Here is a 22,449-nt window from a genome sequence, read left to right on the forward strand (position 1 = left end):
TATAAGAGATTAAAAAATAGGGATTGTTGATCTAAATGTATGTCTACACTATGGCCCTGTGCTTTGCTGGTGTGTCTGATCAGGGTACCAGGCCCATACAATAAAAAATAAGTGTGATCTATATTTTCTTTTCTTCTACTGGTTGACTAGAAGTATTTCAATCATTTAAAATATTTTACTTGTGTGAGAAGTTTTTCTTTTTCTTCAGTCTCTTCTGGTGTAAGAGGTTCAGCTGCATCAATCTTTTTTTGTTCCTCTCGTTGAGCAACAGCTGAATTTGGGATATCAGGATTCCTTGGGACCTAAAGATCGAGAGATGTGTTATGAGTAAACTGTTGAGAAAAATTAATTAAGGGTATACATACTTGTATCAATATGTAGAGTTATTTCAACAGTAAATTATCATACCATGACACATGATCCTCTCCACATTTCTACTACCATGATATTACCAAAGTAAAATTGTTCTTAAATGTGCCATGTGGTATTTTATAGTTAAAAACCCATTGCTAAATGCCACATTATATTCTAGATTTAATCATACTGTGGAACGAAAAAAATCCCTATGATATCGTTAATACATGGTAATAATATCATTATCCCCAACACCAACATTATACAATAAAATCTCAAGCCCAGAAACAAAGTTTGGTAGTACGGAAAGAGTCCATATTCACCTGGCAATATAGACCAGGGTATAGAAGTGGCAATGCACCTGAAGATTGCATCCAATGCTCTGATCAGTTCAGCGTGCAAAAAGAAAAGAGTGCTTTTACTGCCTGCCAGGGTATGGAAAGAGAGACCATCTTCACATAAAATGCAAAGACTGAAAGAATTGACAGAATAAAGAAGAAGCAAAAAAAAGAGAGAGAGAGAAAGAAAGAGACTATATATATATATATATAAGAGGGAAGGGATAAGCAAAGCACACAAACAGCTGCGATGGGACCTGCAGTCAAGGGAAAAAGACTACAGCAGCCGTGACCAACAAAAAGTGTAGTGTATACTATACATCTCTGCATAGTATAGAGAATTGCAATACACTGACAACTGAGAAGAAGAGAGCTCAAGTTCAAAAGACTGAGGACAGAAGCTCAGCTCTACAAGGAAGCAAGCAGTCAGCCAGTCATCTGTATGTCAAAAATGTAGCCCCAGGGGCCTCAGTGTGGCCCCATGAACACAGACAACCCGTATAGTTCAGCAGTATGGAGCAGCATTCACTGTATAGAGTGATAAACTAAGTAACTCAGCGCAAAGCCTCACATCATTTTTAAGTGCATCTGCAGTGACAATGCAGCACATTGATTTAGGAGGGCAGGTATATAACATATATAGTACATTATTTATAGCATTCCATTACATATGGCAAGAACAGGATTGATGGTAAGCCTTCCACTGTTTGGAATGCACACCTATCATAAATGACTCATCCTCCAGGGGTATCAGATAGTCACGGTTTTACTGTGATGTAATTTTAAACGCATATTAGGGTATATCTCTCTAATCATTATACATATTTCATAGCACTTCAACCACAGGGTTGTAACTTAAATGTTTTTAAAAACTACTGTATCCAGTAGTTGTTTAAATATGGAACCTACTAACTGGGCATTAAAAAGAAATACTGAAGGACCTCCCTGATGGTCCAGTGGTTAAGACTCTGTGCTTCCAATGCAGAGGGCACAAGTTTGATCCCCGGTCAGGGAACCAAGATCCCACATGCATGCTGTGGCCAAAAGAAAATTTTTTTAAGACATACTGAAAAAACACATTCATTTGTAATCATCAGTACGAGACAATCAAATTAGTAAGTACTGACTAAATGTCTATTTTATCCATAGCACTATGACAGGTGTTCACTGGAATATAAAAAGTAGCCAACACGGTCCTTGCCTGCAAGGAGCTCACAACCTAGTTGTGGAATTCTGAGCTGTACTCTAAGAATTCTAAAGATCTGGGGAGATGGAAAAGAGAGAAAGAATATTCTAGGCTGGAGCAGTAAAGCAAAAACAGTGAAGGTAAAAACCAGAAGGAGCATATATGGAGTTTATGTTGAGAAGGGATAAGAAACAAGGCCAGGTGGAGACAGAATTAGAAGGCCTTCTCAAACCACACAGTAGGCAACAACAAGCCACCGGAGATTACAAGGGAGTAGTGTTATATCACCTGTAAACCTTGTGCTGGATGGACTGAAGTAGGGAAGCAACTAGAGGCAAGAGAACCAGCTAAACTAATCTAGAAATGTATGATCACCTGGCCTAGGATGATAGCAAATGGAAATGAAAAGGAAGCTGTAAATTAAAAATGAAGTGTAGTCCAGTGATACGTATGGTTTAACATAACTTTTTTCAATAGCTAAATCCCACTGTTAGATTACCGGCACACCAGCAATTTCACTCTGAACTGTTACAAAGACTTTTAGGAGAATGCTTACAACAGTTTTACTTACAAGAGCCAAAATCCAGAAAACAGTCCAGATGTCCGTCAACAAGAGACTAGATAAGCAAACTGTGCTATTTCCTTACAATGGGATAGTACTCAGCAATAAAAAAGAATGAACCATTGATAATGAGACAACATGGATGAATCTCAAAAACATTATGCTAAGTGAAAGAAGCCTTACAAATATCATACGATTCCATTTCTGTGAAACTCTAGAACAAAAAACCTGATCTACGGAGGAAAATAATATCAGAACAGTGAGTTTGTCTGGGGAGTGGGTTTGGGAATTGACTGGAAAGATGCACTTTCTGGGGGACAGTAATGTTCTATATTTTTGTAGGGACTTCAGTCATGTGGGCATACCATTTGTCAAAATTCATCAAATGATACACAAGATTTATATATTTCAATGTATATAAATTTTATCTTAAAAATCAAATAAATATTGAACTCTGGCTAATGATATGCATATTGAAGTGCTTTATATCTGTAACTTAGAAATGCATTAAAAAATAAGGATATTCATTTGATAGAAAGCTGGAGAAATGGTTAAATAGGTGATAAAGCAAATACAGTAAGACGTAAATTGGAGAATATATGTGGTGTTCACTGTATAATTATTTCAACATTTTTCTATATTTGAAACTTTTTCATAATAAAATGTTGAAAAAATTACAGACACAGCTTTAAAAGTTTAACAGACCCCTTAAATTGCTGATGAAGTTACTTTGGCCTCAAATTTTAATTTTAATTTTAATTGAGGAAAATCTATTTAATCTTAAGATATTGCTCTACCAAATAGCTTCAACTTTGCATATGCAAAAACCCTTACTTTAACAAAAAATTTCACAAATACCTCATTTTTATGATAGAAAATGGATAATATACCCACACAAAATAAACTGCTTATTCCTGTGTAGATATTCCCCAATATTAAAAATTCATCCCTTGAATTTTAATAAAGGCAAAATCAGAATATTACATTATACCCATTAAATTTTAGGATCCACTGCTCACATTTTTAATATAGCAAAACTTGAGAATGACATTTAATTTTACATTTACTATTTTATTTCTAAAAGTTACTCAAAAATAGCTGCTAGAATTTTTTAATTAGAAATGACTCAAAATTCCTAAATTCCTGAATCTCCTACAAATAATCTACTTCTTAATATTTATTATTTTTAAAAGGTATTCATTTTTCACCTCATGAGGTTTTATGAGCACTAAGCTTCCCTCGATCTCAAAGTGCTATAAAAGAATTAAATAGACAAATTATAGGCCAAAAGACTAAACAGATACCTAGATAGTATCTCAAGTCCTCACATTGTATATATCTCACTGATGGTCCCCAGCAACACTTAACATACAAGAAGTTATCTTTCAAGAAAACAGCTCAATTATTATTTAGATTTCTAGTCAGATTGTAAGGAATTTGTGATTAAGAGCTATGTTCCATGGAAAAGTGAAAAACTTTTTGGAGGGTCATTTTTCTTAGGAGTTTCAGCAAGCATCTCATAGAAATATGGAGTACAGAATTAAATGTGACAACACACAAAATGAAAGTAGTAACCTGAAATCAACTCACGTATTTTAGTTCTACCACAGCACAACAGGTGGCCCACAATGACACATTACCAAAACTCACAAAGATCATAGAACTTCCTGCATTTGTCAAATGTTTATATCCACTTCTAAAGAATTTTTTTACTGAAGATATATGTTAGAATGTTCTACAGCCTTCTTCAGCTTCTACTACAGCAAAACTCTTTCACTGCAGGTCTTTAGACTCCATGGGACTTCTGGATACTCTGGATTTTTAAAATTCTGCAATTGAAATTTCAATTCAGTCACCTTCTTCCGACAGAAAGGTTTTAGTGAACAAGTAATTAAAAGCATTAGGGTAACTCCTTTAAGTCACAAGAGCAATGAAGCTTCTGAATACGTCTAACCTGCAACAAGGTCAAAACTTAGACAGCAGGGAAAACGGGCACATAATACACAGCTCTCCACCAAGTGGTGAGAGTAAAACAACTTCTCTCAGCTTCAAATAAAACAAAACTCTTCAATTCCAGATCTTATTATCAACAATACTGCTGTGACTTGGTCATGCTGAGTATGGAGCGGAAAAAACACAATAGGAAATAAAAATGCAAATAAGCAGGCCTTGGAGAAAAATGCTATTTACCAACTGCTTCAAACCTACTGAGTTCCTCACTAGCTCCACCCCAAGTCACTACAGAACATGACTGTGGGGACTCAAAATGGGCAAAATGGAACCATGCACCACAGTGCCCCCAGCTTCACACAGAACCTCTAATCCCTGGGCTAACAATCATTTAAGCAAAAAAAAGGGAGAGAGGAGTCCCTTTTTGAGAGCTTAACTATGTACAGAATATCAGGAAACTCCATTACGACGGTCCCGTTTATCTGAGAACAAACTATTGCTCCATTCACTTTTGTGGCTCGGGTTGAGTTTTCTGGAGGTTTAGTAGGGGAAAAAAAATCAATGCTATATATCCTTGAGAAGATATGCCCAACACTTATCAATACCACATCGTCCTTAACAGGAAGCTTTTGCAGATGATTAACATGCCATGCTCATCTGTCCATACAGTCGGCCCTCTGTATCTGTGGGTTCTGCATCCGTGGATTCAAGCAACCTCAGATTAAAAAAATATTCGGGAAAAAAAAATTCCAGAAAGTTCCAAAGAGCAAAATGTGAATTGGCTTTGGCTGCATGCAGGTAACTATTTACATAGCATTCACATTGTATTTATACCTATTTACATAGCAATTACATTGGATTAGGTATTGTAAGTAATACAGACATAATGTAAAATATATGGTCACATTTGCATAGGTTACATGCAAATTCTACACCATTTTATATAAGAGACTTGAGCATCCACGGATTGTGGTACCTGTGGGGGCTTCTGGAACCGATGCCCCGCAGATACTGAGGGACAACTGTACTCAAACACAAGATCCACCCAATTAAAGCACCCACCTTAGCTCAGGTCTGTAGCCCCTGGTAAAGAATGGAAGAGACAAGGTTCAGAAAGAACCAACATCCAGAATATTTTCTTCTTTGTTTTGTAAATCCTCAGCTAAGTATGCATATGGAGGACCAAGGGAAGTCTTAAAACAATACAAAGATAATCCCGGATGGGGCTGAGGAGAATTTGGGACTAGGAGTGGAGTGCCAGGGGATCATTCTCCTTCCACCTCCAACCCACCACCACACTCCCAGCCACCTCCATCTTTTCATCTTCACACTGTGGCAGCTTCCTGGCTGGTTTCCCTGGAGAAACTCACCATTCTCTGTGTTGCAGCCAGAGTGGTTTTTAAAAATGTAAAGCTGATCATACTCTACCTCTTATAAGTGGTTTGACCTTGAGCAAATTACTCAGGGCAAATTACTCAACCTCTCTATGCCTCAGTTTCCCCATCTGTAAAATAGGTATGTAGTTCCAGGGCTCTTCTGAGAAGGATGAACTAATCATTTTAAACTAAGGAGAGTAAGCAACACAAGTAAGGACTAAATAAGCATCTGCTGTTATTATTCCATCACCCACCTACCCCTCTGCCTTAAAAAAACATCTCAAAGGCTTTCTTTTGCTCTAAAATTCCACCTAATTAATATGACCTATAATTAATGTTTAATGCTCCACATGATCCAACTCAACCCACTCATCTGTCATTCTCCATCTCACCACTCCCCAGCAACATTGGCCTTCTTTCAGTTTCTAAAGGGGCACTCTTCCTTCCTACAACACCTCTGTACCTGTGGCTCCCCAACCTAGCGCTTCTCTTCCACACTTCACTTGGCTAATTCCTATGTATCTCTCTGATCTCAGCTTAAATGCTGATCCTTAGAGACCACCTCCCTGACCTCCCAGTCCACATTAGATACCCACGTTATGCTCCCTCGTAGCACCCTTTATAAGCACTGAAACCAAATAAAGTTACTACTCTGTGCTTTCAGCGTAATGTCTGCGTCTCCCATTAAAATGTTAAGTACCATGTGTGAGGAACCCCCTTGTCTTATTCACCAGTTTATCCTCAGAGCTTGGCATAGAATCTGGCACAGGGGAGCACTCGATGAATATGTCTTAAATGAAAAACAGCCCTCCTTTCATTCACACTCCCTTTCTTGTCACTTCTCTCCAGGAGGTGAGGAACAGAACACAGGAAGGTGCCACAGCATGGATTCCACGCCCTTCCCTCTCATCACTCATCCCTTCCCTCTCTTCTCGCATCTTCCTCCCTATCACCCTTTAAAAGTTGTACTTTCATTCCTCTCTCTTCTAAAGTTTCCTCTCTCCTCCATCTCCTTCCAGCTGGCCACTGCCCAACTGTTCATGTAAGACCCCCAACCCCTAACCAGAATTGCCTGTAACGACAGGCACTGTTTACATTAAAACCAGAGCTGTGGTGAGAATGTGGTGGGCACTATATTATCACAGGGAACAGAATTTCAGTATCTCCAAAGAAGGAGTATAAACAGCTATATTAACAGAGGTGATTTTTTTTATTGCTGCTACTTGACTACCACTTGGCTCACCTCCCAAACAACATGTCAAACCACTGTAAACACAGTCCTTATTTAGGGCTGCAGAAAGAAGCAGAGTTATGTCACATGCAGAAATAGCCCCGAATGTCTGAGTGGTAAGAGCATAGCATTTGACTGCTTAGAACCTGTGTTTGAGACCAGCACCTTTGGCAACTCTGTTAGCTACCTGACCTTAAACAAGTCATTTAACCTCTCCGAACTTGTTTCCTCACCTATTATATAGAGGTGATAACAAAACCTATCTCATAGCATTTCTTAGAAATCAAATGAAGTGGTAAAGCATTATTCAATTATCAGATGTTCTACACAGATATTTGGTTGATTACTAACTGAGGTCTAACATTTCAATTTGATTCTCCTCTCAAGTCTCACTAATAACAGTCAATAAAAGTAACAGAAAATAATGTTAAGTTTAAAAATAAAATAAAATTAAAAAAAAAAAAAACACAAAAAAATAAAAAAAAAATAAAAAAAAAAATAAAATAAAATAAAATGTTTAGTAATCCCTAGTGGGATCATGTATATATATGCTTAACTCATAAAATCTTATTCACTACTTTATTAATTTTACTATTTTTATTTTACATTTTGAACCTATAATTTGCCTGTTTCTTCAAACGTATCGCTGTTTTCACTTTCTTTGAAGCTGGTTTTATACCTGATCTGATGTTCAACCGAGAGTACTTTACTCTTCTACAACTTCCTAAGAAGGATTTTATCCTGTCCTGTTGGTTAAGTACATTCAAATTTAATCACATTTCCCTAACCAGATTATAACTAGCCACTTTATTTATAAATGTTCACATTTATATTCACCCTAACTTTCTTGTTCCTATTTATATATACATTTCCACTTACATTCACCTTAAGTTTCTTATCCCTATTTAAATATATCTAAACTTTGGTACATAAACAGCAAGCAAAACTTTTTTGTTCTATTTCAAAAGACAGTGGTCTAACTCTGGACAAATAGTAGAAACATTCCAGAGAGTCATTCAGTTCCAAAATATGAACTAACTTATAAATATCTTATATATATGTATGGAGCTCTTCTAGGCACATGACAGTTACTAATCAAAATAATTGGTCATAGTTCCATTTATGATAAAGATTCACAATAAATTTTAAAACAGTTTCAAATTCATAAAACAAAAATCTTCATAAAATTATATTAGTGTTAATATCTGCATAATTTTGTTCATACTATTGATTATTATACCTTTGGTCATCTCTTTCCATTCACTAGGAAGCCAATTTCAACATACATAAATAGCCTGGAATGCTTAATCTCTCAATGTGATAGCTTCAGTATCACAAACTTTAAATTTCACTCACTGTAAATAGGTTCCTATCTACCCATATAAATAAGAAATTTGAATTCCAAAAGATCATTTTTAAATTCCACAATTCACTATCATATTTATCATTATTTTAACACCTAAGTGAACATAATCTACTAACCACCACCGGGGCTTCTATCAATCTATAAGCAATCAACATGAAAATATTATTTCTTGGTCATTTTGAGGAAAATAATCAAAAATTTCTTATCATCTACCATACATTCACTTCTATCTAAATACATACCTATTACTTATTCTACATATTCTTCGAGCACTTGAACACTAGCATTATTAAAATAAAATGAATTTTTAATATTTTTAAAATATTAGATAATTCTCCATTAATCTCATTTAGTGATGATCTCACTAGTGACTGGGTAGTTTGATACTTTACTTCTAGTAAAAACCTTCTCTTTGGTTTTAAAAACACCACTATTTTTATTTACTCTTAGGTTCTCTCACATTAAAATGGAACACTTTCTAGTCTAGCTTAATACATTACATTAGCTTAAAAGATTATATTGTGCTAATCTAAAAAACTGAAAAATTACCTTATAGCCTATTGTCTTCCTATAATAAAGGATTTCCTTTTCAAGGAGCTCAAATAAACGTGGTGGGAAAAATTGAAAATCCTGAACATTTGGCTGTTTTGGAGGTCGTGGAGCCTGTGGGGGAAAAAATGCATTACACACATATTTGTTTCAGTTCATGAAGTGAACTTATCTTTTATTATTTCTTTTATACGTAGAAAAATAAATACAATGGAATCCATTCATAAGGCTGGGGCATATCAAGTACTTTTCTGTACTGTTATATTTTAGAGACTAAGATTTAGTACTAATATAAGTAAATCTGAATCAGAGACCATGCTACAAGAGAATTCTGCTATAGGACGTGAAAACTGGCCTCATACTGCTTTACCTTTGGAACCTTCGGCTCACTAACACGTAAAGCCTCTCTGAAGTAGGCATCCACAGCATAGTTTGCTTTGCGTTCTCGTTTGGGAGGTTCAATCCATTCCACCATTCCAAGCTGTACACAAAAACAAGAATGCAGAGTTTAATTACTCCAAATTGTTTTATAAATATCCAGTACATCAAGGCTGTAGAAGTGTGAGAAAACCAAAGCATTAGGAAGAATCAAAACTTGCTTTATAAAACTCTCACTGGAAGAGATACATGCACCCCCAAAAGAATCTGAAAAAAATAAATTACTATGCTGTACACTTGAAACTAACACGATATTGTAAATCAACTATACTTCAAAACAAAGCGTTTTTAAGTCACAGCTATACATCCCAAATTTCAAAACCTCATTCTATATAGCAAGTTCAGGTGCAAAGATGGTTTTGGTTTTTTTTTTAAAGTATGTTTGAAGCCTGCTGCTGCTGCTAAGTCACTTCAGTCATGTCTGACTCTGTGTGACCCCATAGACAGCAGCCCACCAGGCTCCCTTGTCCCTGGGATTCTCCAGGCAAAAACACTGGAGTGGGTTGCCATTTCCTTCTCCAATGCATGCAAGTGAAAAGTGAAACTGAAGTTGCTCAGTCGTGTCCGACTCTTAGCGACCCCATGGACTGCAGCCTACCTGGCTCCTCTGTCCATGGGGTTTTCCAGGCAAGAGTACTGGAGTGGGGTGCCATTGCCTTCTGAAGCTTAGCTCTTCCTTATTAGTAATTGAGAAGAATTTGTACAATCTGGTTAATATTTTATGTCAAAATAAATAGTGACTTAATACTGGAGGAAGACTAACATTGGTTCTGGTAACTCTGTTAAGTGTATGAATTAGAAAACAGTTGAAAAGCATAAAATACTGAATATCAACATGACAGCCATATATCCCTTCAAATCAAGAGAAATTTTAAAATGAGACCTCTTGGTAAGGTAGATGTGGGACAAGCCAGTGGAATCAGAACGACTTGAAATTTGAAACAGGTTCTGCCACTTTATCAACTGTGTAACTTTGAAGAAATTATTTTTTCCTATCTGTAAAATGGGAATAATAATAATACCTACCTGAGGATTACATGTGACCATATATGTGAAAGCATTAGGTAGACTGTCAAGAGCTAAATGTAAGCTATTATTAAACATCCAAAGTGGGGTGATTTAGTAGCATTTGGTAGACAATGATTTGGTAGCATTACAAAACTTTACTCTGATATCAGCTATAAAAAGTTATTTAAAAGTCAATATACAAACATGACAAAATGAAGTTCTAGAGTCTGAGGTGTGGTTTTCTAGCTCAGATATTTTTCTTGATTTCACAGTACCTAGCCTAGTGCCTTTACATAAAACTGGCCACTAATCTACAATTAATGGTCCCACTCTATTTGACCACATCTACAGGCTGAGTTTTAAGAGTGGATAATACATTTTAAGTATTTTTTAAGCTAATACATTTATTAGCTTAAAGATAATAATTTTTTAGTTTAGCTTAAAAATTAGCTTAAAAATAATAATTTTAAAATAAAAGATAATACATTTTAAGGTACATTTTAAGAGTGGATAATAAACTAAGATGACTAGAATGGTTAGAAATCTACAAATTCTCAGTGTTTAAAGAAGTAAAGGCTAAAGTCAAATAAAATGGTGGTATCCACATATGGAAACGTCTGTGAGACAGAAAAAAACCAGTTCTTTGTTATACTAAATGTCTCTTTTAACTCTGTAAGTTCATAAGAGATGGATAGTATAATGTGAGTTTATGTAAAATGAGAAATACTCACAACAGTGAAATGAGCTGTGTTTTGTCTTTCCCCTCAGATGGGCTAATGTGAGATGACAGTAATGGAAAAGACATTTTTCAATAACCAATATTTTATTTGTCTCAATTGGGGTTAAAATAAATCAATAATAACGACTTTCTAAAAGTAATGTATCTGGCCATTTAACCTATACTCGTGTGAAGGTTAAGGTACTCAAATTTGAAACAAGTATTAAAGGGCAATTCCTGTACTTTCAAAAACAGAACAAATATGCTAAATTAGTTTTAGATAAGAGTACATTAATACAAACTTATTTAGGTCAATTTATTCAGAATCAATGTCAGCCACTGTGACTTAATTCATCAAGTATGGCTATGAACTAATGCAACTAGTTCAACAAATCTTACATGAAAATCTCCCTTACTGTGCAATTTCCATGATATGTATGAACAACATTCTTGCAGGTTTTCAATTCTTTTCAAAGGATAGTATGAACCTATTTTAAGAACCTATCTAAAAAATAAGGAAACACATTATAATCTCAACTCAGAATATTCATAAAAATTCTGATTTAATCATTCAATTATAAAAGTATGTCATCATAATTGTTATTAAATTTTTTTGTATCTGCACATCATTATTTTCTTAGAAGCACAGGAAAATATGTTATATTAGAAATGACAAATATTTTATTAAGCCTAATTTTCCCCGAAGAATGTAGATAAGATGCACCAATGATGGTTAGACTCTTCACTGTTTAATATTTTCTACTTTAAAAAACACTCTTAAAGCCAATAAGCCCACAGGAATAACTGCAAAATTAATTTTTAAAAAGTCACATAATGAGATCTAAAAAGCATATTAGGAAGGCAGTTTCTACACTATGCAAGCAGGCTATCACCTCCATCTCATCAGAGTAAACCATAAATGGCCTCAATTAAGGTTAGAGATGGAATAACCAGATAGATTTTGGTCAAGATACTAAAAACTAACCAGTAATAATGGTAGCAACAAAGTGTTATCACAATACTAGTTGCAATGTAAATTAAAATGACTCACCTCATTTTTCAATAAAATCAATACCCAAGAATAAGCTTTTTTTATTTTAAAAAATTCATTGTCAGTTAAAAAATATAACAGCTTTATAGAGCAATTTGAGTAACAAAATAAAAATGACAGAATTGTATTATAACTAAAAAAATAAATATTCTTAAGTCCATGGTGATATAAATAAATGAGTATATAAATAAATGGGGAGAAGGGACAGCTTTTCCTTACAGAAAAATCCCAATTAATAAATATAGATGGAATGAAGGAAATACAAAATTACCGTTAGGTAAATGCCACAATAACTATGGTAAGCAAACTCCACCAAGAGATGCCAAAATCAGTGTGTAAAAGATTGAGGAGTAGCTCCCCCCACCAAGATATTTATCATTTACAAAAGGAAAATTGGTAACTCTACAGTGGAAAAATCCAGCAGGCGCCACGTCAACAAAGTGACTAAGATTAATGTCCCCAGTAACACAACATAGTGACATCATGTTCCCTAGTATGACGTACTGAGAAAGACATAACATCCCTTCCAAGGCATTCTTGCCAAAAATGCATAATCTCAATCAAATCATGAAAAAAAAAAACCAAAAACCCAAAGTGAAAGACAAACTACAAGACAGCAGAAAAATACTGTTCAAAAGTGTCAAGCTCATGAAAAACAAAGAAAGACTGAGAACTATCACCGATTAGAAGAGACCAAGGAGACACAGCAAGGAAATGCAATATGAAGACAATGAGAAGACAAGCCACAGACTGAGAGAAAGTGTTTGCAAAAGACCTATCTGACTAGCAACCAATGTTTCATGTAAACTCTGAGAAGAAATAAATCTTGTCTTATTTAAAAAAAAAAAAAAGCTGATAAAAGACTGTTATCCAAAATATACAAAGAACTCTTAAAACTCAATAATAAGAAAACAACCAATCAGATTTTTAAATGGGCAAAAGATCTGAACAGACACCTCCCTAATGAAATAAACAGATGGCAAATAACCAAGTGAAAATATGCCCCATATCATTCATCAGCAAAATACAAATTAAAACAAAGACATACTACTACACTGCATGCTTGCTTAGTCGTGTCCCAGGTATCAAACCCACATCTCCTGCACTGGCAGGAAGTTTCTTTACCACTGTGCCACCTGGGAAGCCCCATTCACTGCCCATGAGAATGTAAACAGTATGGCCATTTTGGAAGACAGGTTGTCAGTTTCTTACAAAATTAAACATTCTTACCATACAATCAGGGCTTCCCTGGTGGCTCAGTTGGTAAAGAAACTACCTGCAATGCAGGAGACCTGGGTTCTATCCCTGGGTTGGGAAGATCCCCTGGAAAAGGAAATGGCAACCCACTCCAGTATTCTTGCCTGGGAAATCCCATGGGCAGAGGAGCATAGAGGGCTACAGTCCATGGGGTCGCAAGAGTCAGACTTGACTTAGCAACTAGACCACCACTACAACCATACAATCCAATAATCGTGCTCCTTGGGATTTACCCAAAAGAGCTGAAAATCTATATCCCCACAAAAACCTGCACATGAATGTTTATGGCAGCTTTTATTCATCATACCAAAACTTGGAAGCAATCAAGATGTCCTTCAGTAGATAAATGCATAAATAAACTGTAGTACATCAGAAATGGATCTTAGCACTACAAAGAAATGAGCCATCAAGTCATGAAAAAACACAAAGGAACTTTAAATGCATATTACTAAGTGAAAGAAGCCAAGCAGAAAAGGCTACATACTGTATGATTCCAACAATATAATATTCTGGAAAGGGAAAAACTATGGCAATAGTACAAAGCGGCTGAGGGGAGGGTGGGATTACTAGGCAGCACACGGAGGGGTTTTAGGGCAATGAAACTATCCTGGATGATATTATGATGGTGGATATCAATCATTTATTAATTTATCCAAACCCATAGACTGTACAATTCCAAAAGTGAACCCTAATGTAAATGATGGCCTTTGTATGATAATGATATGTCAACGTAGGTTCAACAGATATGAGATGTTGATAGTGTAGGAAGCTGTTGGGGGGGGGCAGATAGGATATGGGAACTCTTTGTATTTTCCACTCCTTTTTGCTATGAACCTAAAACTGCTCTTAAAAATAAAACTGTTTTTAGAAACTGCAAAGTGGGATCCTAGATTGTAAACCCTGGAACAGGGAAAGGATACTAGGGTACCGGGGGAAAACGTTAACTTTCTATACTTGATCACTGTAATATGATTAGGTAAATTGTTAACATTACGGGAAGCTGAGTAAAGGATATATGTGAACTCTGTACTATTTTTTTGCAATAACGTCTAAAGCCATTTCAAAATTAAAAGTTTTAAAAATTACAGCCATAATTTCAGTTTAAACAGAAACAATAAACAAATTTCCCATTTTTTTCAAGGGAACTTTGTGGCCCATGAAGTATATTACAAGGCATTATTTTATGAGACCACCTGTAACAAAGTCCTTCCAGCATTTAACCAACTATATGTCAATGGTAATATTATTACTAATGTAATTAATACTAAATACTGCACATTTTGTTCTAATTGCTCTAAAATGTAATGATGACAACATCCATTTGGTGAAAACACTGATTATCTAAAGTCACTTGATTATGGGGAAAGGGGAGGAGGGATAAATCAGGAGTTTTGGATTCACATATACACACTACTATATATAAAATAGATAACCAACAAGGGCCTACTGTACAGCACAGGGAACTATACTCAATATTTTGTAATGACCTATAAGGGAAAGGAATGTGAAAAAATATATATATGTACATATAACTGAATTGCTTTGCTGTATACCTGAAACTAACACAACACTGTAAATCAACTATACTTCAGCTAAAAAAAATTTTAAGTCACATAATTAGTAATAGAGTTGTGATTTCAGCTTCAGAATCCAGGAACTCAACCACAATCCTATACTACTTCTCAAAAACCAAAGTAGTGGTACAGCAATAGCAGCAACAGCAAAAATGATAATGATGATAGTGGTAATAATAATAACAATAAACAACCAGCAAAATATATTAAAGGTAGCCTGTGGATAAGATCATTTTGACCTACATCATTTTCACTCTATAGTAGAGTACTGTTAACAGGTAAATGCCAGTGTTTTGTTAAATATTTAATTGTTATGGGAAGAAATGCTAATCTGAGAATCTAACGGTTGACAGTAAAAAGTTACCTTCTGTTTTTCTCTATAATCTTCTCCTTCAAACTTGTACAAACTTTGTTCAATGTCCATTCTAAAATTTCTCAGAGAAGACTCTCCCATTTTCTGCAAGCGTTCATTCATCTCTGCGGTCTAAAGTTGAATGCATTGAAATTTGAAAATTATCACTGAATTACTTATAAAAATCTGTGAGTTCTCTGTCTTTTAAAGGCAATTATTGATATGAAATATACAATCTGTTCATTTACAAGGTAATAATGCAATGATAACATCAAACTTGAATATAAATTTAATTTACCCCAAGTATTTTAAATATTTCAATGGTTCTTAAGTGCTTTGACTAAGGCTTTCTCTAAAATCTTTCATCATTGAAAATGTATCCCTATTATAATTTCTGCTGCATAATTTTAATGGGACACATGGTAATGCTAAAACAAAGGCAAACTTGGACTAAACAACACATCTGCACACTAATATGAAACACAGTAATACAAGATTGCTCAAAATCCAACATATAACCTCAGATACCTGAAAAGGTGCTCAATATCACTAATTGTCAGGGAAATGCAAGTCAAAGCCACAATGAGATATCATCTCACACCTGTTAGAATGGCTATTATCAAAAAGACAAGAAATAGCAAGTGTTGGTGAGGATGTGGAAAAAGAGGGACCCTTGTGCACTATTGGTACTGGTACAGCCACCATGGAAAACAGTATGAAGGTTGCTCTAAAAATTAAAAATAGAACTACCATATGATCCAGCAATTCTAAATTCCACTTCAGGGTATTTATTTGAAGGAAATGAACTCATAAATTCGAAAAGATACCTTCACCCCCATGTTTGTTGCAGCACTATTTACAATAGCCAAGACAGGAATACAACTTAAGTGTCCATCAATGGATGAATGGATAAAGAAAATGTGGTGTATATGGATACAATGGACTATTATTCAGCCATTAAAGAGAAGGAAATCCTGCCTTTTGAGACAGGATGGATGGATCTTGAGGCTATTATGCTAAATGAAATAAGTCAGGGAAAGAATGGAGAAGGACATGGCGACCCACTCCAGTATTCTTTCCTAGAGAATTCCGTGGACAGAGGAGCCTGGTGGGCTGTTTCAGTCGTCTCCGACTCTGTGCAACCCTATGGACAGCAGTCCACCAGGCTCCTCTGTCCACGGAATTCTCTAGGCAACAATACTGGAGTGGGTTGCCATTTCCTCCTCCAAGATAATTTCTAATCCCATGCAAAAAGAAAGGTCGTAAAATGCAGTCCTGATACAAGTGATTAAACAAAAAATTTACTTGGCTTTTAAGTACAGTAAATACCAATATTATAAGTATGAGGTATAAGGTCATTTGATTTTAAACTCTGGTTCTTAGTCTTTCTCACCAAAAATTAAACTAAAAAAATAAAAAATACTAAATTATCCCTAGATATAAATCTACAGATTTTTACAGAGAACATGTGTTATTTGAAACAGGCATCTGAAACAATGCAATACAATAATTATGCTGAAGCATGTTGATTTTAAAGCAATTGATCAGGAAAACAAAAAGCCATTTTAACCTACCTTCTTTTCCCCTCTTTCCAGAAGAGTTGTAATGTCTTCATCTGTCAGCTCACTTTCTTTAGAAGCAAAAACATGGGTGGCTCCATGACGTATCATTTGCAACATTTCCTCTTTTGCCATCTTGTTAGACTGTTGGTCAATGAGTCTTCCTAATAATAAAAATAAAAACTGTATATATTCAATGATATTTCAGAGAAAGCATAGCATAATAGTTCTAATCAGACACTACTACATTTAACCATGAGTCTTCCTGCAATGCAGGAGACCTGGGTTCAATTCCTGGGTCGGGAAGATCTCCTGGAGAAGGAAATGGCAACCCACTCCAGTATTCTTGCCTGGAGAATCCCATGGACAGTGGAACCCGGCAGGCTACAGTCTATGGGGTCACAAGAGTCGGACACGACTGAGTGACTAAGCACACATTTAACCATAAGTAAAGCTTTACAGCAGAAAATTAGTGAACTTTGAAGTAGTTTTTTAAATGAATAACCCTGCAAGTTTTTCTCCTACCATACTTTCTATTTCAATGAATTTCCTTCTATAAAATTCACTTAAAACACAGGAGGACACAAACATTTTTTCATGTTCAAACTTCATTTCTCAGATCAAATTTCTCTGTATGAAAAGGCACCCTCTAATACATATTTAAAACTTTAAGCCAAACTTTTATCTGCTACATAATATCAAGTACTTCAAAAGATATGCCATTGACATTCAACTATAAGCTAGTGAGGTTCAACTACCTACCCCATATACTGAACACAAGGTTTCAAAATGGGGATTTTTTTTTTTTTAATTTGACTTTCTTCTCTAAGATTGCAGATTTTGGTCAACTATCATTAAAAGCAATCTCCTTTGAAGAAAACTGCATGTGTTTTTCCAAAGAAACATCTAAGTAAGTTTACACATATAAATACCTTGTTGTATGACAATTGAATCCAGTCTCAGTTTTATCTCAGCTCTTTCAACAATCCTTTCTTCAACAGTGTTGTCAGTGATGAGACGAAACACACGTACTGGCTTCTTCTGACCAATACGATGTGCCCGATCCTAGTAGAAAAAATCCTAATATAAGACACTGGGTATTCTGGATAAAATGTATGCTATAGCTAGCTTATGCTATAAAATTCTGAAAATAAAATTAGTTCCTGATCTCTCTAGACCGGCCACTTTTGAAAGAAGGATAATAAATATTATCTAGAGAACCCTGGGAACAAAGAAATCCACAAATATTCTGCTGTATAATTAATGGAAATTTCCAGAAGGACAAAAGACAAAAGCCCTTTAAGATAAGGTCTAAAAAGAGCTGAAAGCTTCTGGACTGAGTTACTGAGTAACTTTAAGCCATTAAATAAAAATATCTTCCACCCTAGCAAGGAGTTTTTTAAGTGAGGGGCAAAGTAGTTAACAAGGGTTGCTATGGTGGCAAAAGTCAGCCTTCTCTCATCAGCAAGCAGTTCTTTCTGCTTACTGAGGCAATTCAGCGTTCTGCAGTAAAGGGCCATAAACACTAATGGGAGATTAATACCCTTACTGTATGGTCTAGAATTTGGTTCTGTGGTTTACAGTTGGTAAAGGTGACAGGTGGCAAGTTCTGATAACAGATAAACAGCTAGGGGGAGTATTTTCTAAAACCCCAGAAGTTCTCAGCAAATATGTGAAGGGAGAAGGGTAGCTGAGCAAAAAAGCAAAGAAACAAGTTTCAAACAGCCCTGTACTAAATATAAAAACACCAGCACCAGTAACAGTTTCAACATAGCCCTCTGAAAGAGAATGCAACACCCCTACACACATTTACATTGCAAACTCAAATCAGTAAATTGTGAAAGATCAGCTATACTCTAACACTTTTAAGGAAATGAAGTGTTGTCAACAGGTTTTCCAGTTCACTAATTTACCAGGACTTACTCCTACCGAGTCAGATCAAACACGCTAAAGTAGTAATAACTGGTGCTAGTGGTAAAGAACCTGCCTGCCAATGCAGTAGACATAAGAGATGCAGGTAAGATTCCTGGGTTGGGAAGATCCCCTGCTGCTGCTGTTGCTGCTAAGTCGCTTGAGTCGTGTCCGACTCTGTGCGACCCCATAGACGGCAGCCCACCAGGCTCCCCCATCCCTGGGATTCTCCAGGCAAGAATACTGGAGTGGGTTGCCATTTCCTTCTCCAATGCAGGAAAGTGAAAAGTGAAAGTGAAGTCGCTCAGTCGTGTCCGACTCTTAGCGACCCCATGGACTGCAGCCCACCAGGCTCCTCCGTCCATGGGATTTTCCAGGCAAGAGTACTGGAGTGGAGTGCCATTGCCCTCTCTGGGGAAGATCCCCTAGAGGAGGGCATAGCAACCCATTCCATTATTCTTGCCTGGAGAATCCCATGGACGGAGGAGCCTGGTGGGCTACAGTCCAGGGTCGCAGAGTCGGAGTCCAACTGAAGCAACTTAGCACCAGCAGCAGCATGCCAAAGCATGTGAATTTTAAAATGTCCTAATGTAAGTATTTTCAATTCTCTATTACAAAAGAAAAGGGAGGACTTCTAAGCTCTGCCTCATTGGCATATGATTTTGTTTCCAAAGACAGTCAATTGTCCCCAAAATTCTGGGGATTTTGAATGCATAGCTATTTTGTATCTTTTTACTTCTGAAATTAAATTCACCTTAAAATTTGAGTCACAGTGACTGAAGCTGTAGCTCTAGTTCAATAAATGATACCATGATTAAAAGTAAGAAAAGCTCTTTGAATTTCTTAGGGTGGAATAGTTTCTGATAGTGTCTCTAGGTAGCAAATGTTTTCCTGGAATATATTCCTTTGTTACATTTTCACCTTCTTGCTCCAGTTGTTTTATTACAGAAGTTAAAATCCTATCTCTCCCAATTTTAGTGCTAAGGATTTTAATATATTTAGTTGTTGAGCAGAATAATACTTAGAGACTAATTTTTAATCCCTTATCATTCAAACATGAATGTACCCTCTTCAATATTTAGGAATGGGGAAAATTTTCATTTGTGTTTCATGATAAAAGCCAAAATCAACACAGAAATGCTGCAGTTGGATTTGGCATCTATCTGTTTTCATTTCGTTTCTGCAATTAGCATAGCAACTTTTTTTTCCAAACCTCCCAAAGACTGCTGTTCCCCTTTCATCATAAATTATCTTCATGCTGTATAAATCGCAATAGTTTTCTCAACTAAGATAAATTTCTGATATCTTTAAAGATAACTAACCATAGCTTGCAGATCCACCTGTGGATTCCAGTCTGAGTCATACAGTATAACCACATCAGCACTTGCCAAGTTAATTCCGAGACCTCCAGCCCTGGTACTCAGCATGAAGATGAATTTGCTACTATTAGGAATATTAAAGGCCTCTATTGCTTCCTTTTTTTTAATTGATAGGAGATGGAAGAAAAAGAGAGAAAAATAAAATTATATTACCAGAGTTCTTAAGAAATAAACAAACATTTTAACATGCATGCTCAAACCCCCATTTTGTAATATTCTTCCACCTTCAAAAATATTTAAGCATCTATCTATAAACTGCACTGTGTATACAGTAAAAAGTATATTAAATAATGTAACTAATCTTTAGACACTTACACCAGTAAAGACAAACAACAATCACAAAGACAAATTTAACTAAGCAAGTGATAAATTATTTTAAAATAAAAATAATGAAAATGTTTTAATTGAGTGAGAGCTAAAATTTATTTAGGGGGCAAAATATCAGATATCTCAACTTCATTCCCATTAATTTATGAAGGACTAATAAAGAAGATATAGTTTAGAAGACCAACCAAGAGAGAAAAAAAAGTTTAGAAGTGGGAATGAGAGCAACAGATAAAGGGGAGGTAGGTAGATTTACTACCATATGGTGAAAAGGAGCAAACAGGGAAGTAATGAGGAAAATCAGGAAGGTAATCCATGGATATTTAGTAAAGAGTCTTAAAAATTAATAGGACATTAATATTCCTTACTATATAAAGATTTCAATTAATTAGAGGAAAAAACACACTAAGACCCCAGTAGAAAAATGAGGGGAAAAAAAAAAAGAACAGACAGTACACAGAAGAACAAATACAAATGGCTAATAAACACAAGAATAATGTTCAGTCTCACTAGTCATCAAGTAAATGCAAATAAAAAAACATAATACCATTTTTTGAAGATTAAAAGAATGATAATACTCAATGTTGACGAGGGGGCGATGAGACGGGCACTCTCATACATTGCTGCTGGGAGTGTAAATTGGTACAACCTTTCTGGAAAGCAATTTGGCAACATGCATCAAGAGTCTTAAATGTGTTCATACCCTTTGACCCAGTAATTCCACTTCTAGGAATTTATCCTAAGGAAATAATCAGAGATGGGCACAAAGATTTATGTAGAAGGACTTTTACTTAAGCATTATTTATAATAGTGAAAAATTGGAAACAACCTAAATGATCAACAACAGGGGGATAAATTATTTACTGTATGTCCATAGGATGAAACAGTACACTGAAATTATTTTTACGGTGATTTTTTTTTTTTACTAATATGGGGAAATACAACATAATGTTGAGTAAAATGTATCAGGATACTGAACTTTATATGTAGCATATACAGTATAATATTAATTACTTATATATTATATATGCATAGAAAGATCAGCCAGAAATACTTTTATTTTCCAAATTTCCTTGGCAATCATAGATCACTTTTATAATCATGAAATACAGGAAGTTCTATTTTCAAGGAATGGAATGGCATGGTCAAAAGCTGCAGGCAGAGAAGGCGACTCTGCTGCAGTCCATACAGCATGTAGAGGGGCAGTACAGAAAGCAGCATGGTGTAGTGAGAGGCAATTTGGTGTAGAGGAAATAGCAAAAACCTGGGCATGAGTCATAACTCTACCATTTATTACACATGTGGTTCTCAGCAAGCATTTAACCTCTCTGAGACACAGTTTCAAGTGGAGCAAATTATGCCAATACTTCACTGGGCTGCTAGGAGAATTCAACTGGAACTATAAAGTTGCTTAGCTTATAGCTGTTGCTTGATAAATGTTAGCTCGTTTCCCTATAAAAGTGAGGTTAAAGTTAAGGTAAGTCAAGGTTACAGAAGCTAGCTGAATTTAACTATATCTATGGCAAATCTGAGTGCTATTGAGAAAGAACTGCTTATGAACAGCTCGTGAACAATTTGAGTAAGGAATCCAAGGTGGATTTCCACTTCTTATTGGGAAAACAGATGAAATGCTTATCTGAACGATGACATAATTGGGGAGGCAGGATGTTTCCAAAATAAAATGAACAGCTCTCACTGTGCTGCATCTGAAGTCAAAACATGTGATTCCAACTCTCTGAAGGGAGAACATTATTTAGCATTTTAAGAGACTGGGTAATTGGGGCATAATTAGGTAAAGTCCATATTATTCATGAGCAGAGAGATTAGTCAGAAATGCAAATTGGCTATTTGAGATCAGAAAGCACCTACTCTTCTGCTTTAATATCATCTTCATTCCAGGAAGAAGGGCCATCTTGAATGGTACTGTATGGCCTATGCTTCATGTGGATTGGCAGAAATCCATTCT

General features: G+C 35.6%; 1 protein-coding gene across 6 annotated transcripts in view; it reads right to left on the bottom strand.

Moving 5' to 3' along the window:
- SMARCA1 (SWI/SNF related, matrix associated, actin dependent regulator of chromatin, subfamily a, member 1) overlaps window positions 1-22,449 on the bottom strand; it is a 73,472-nt gene that overhangs the window by 20,601 nt on the left and 30,422 nt on the right. For 4 of the 6 annotated variants that reach the window (XM_006065643.3, XM_006065642.3, XM_006065641.3 and 1 more), the window contains exons 13-20: window positions 21,187-21,222; window positions 20,103-20,255; window positions 17,802-17,934; window positions 16,885-17,033; window positions 15,323-15,442; window positions 9,283-9,393; window positions 8,913-9,026; window positions 180-302 (exon numbers count right to left, since the gene is read on the bottom strand). In XM_006065643.3, the coding sequence (XP_006065705.1) occupies window positions 180-302; window positions 8,913-9,026; window positions 9,283-9,393; window positions 15,323-15,442; window positions 16,885-17,033; window positions 17,802-17,934; window positions 20,103-20,255; window positions 21,187-21,222 (939 nt within the window). The remainder of the gene's footprint in view (window positions 1-179; window positions 303-8,912; window positions 9,027-9,282; window positions 9,394-15,322; window positions 15,443-16,884; window positions 17,034-17,801; window positions 17,935-20,102; window positions 20,256-21,186; window positions 21,223-22,449) is intronic. The other 2 variants (XM_006065640.3, XM_044937521.1) reach the window with 1 other exon arrangement.

The sequence above is a fragment of the Bubalus bubalis genome, chromosome X (assembly GCF_019923935.1).
Source record: "Bubalus bubalis isolate 160015118507 breed Murrah chromosome X, NDDB_SH_1, whole genome shotgun sequence".
In the NCBI taxonomy this organism is placed as follows: domain Eukaryota; kingdom Metazoa; phylum Chordata; class Mammalia; order Artiodactyla; family Bovidae; genus Bubalus; species Bubalus bubalis.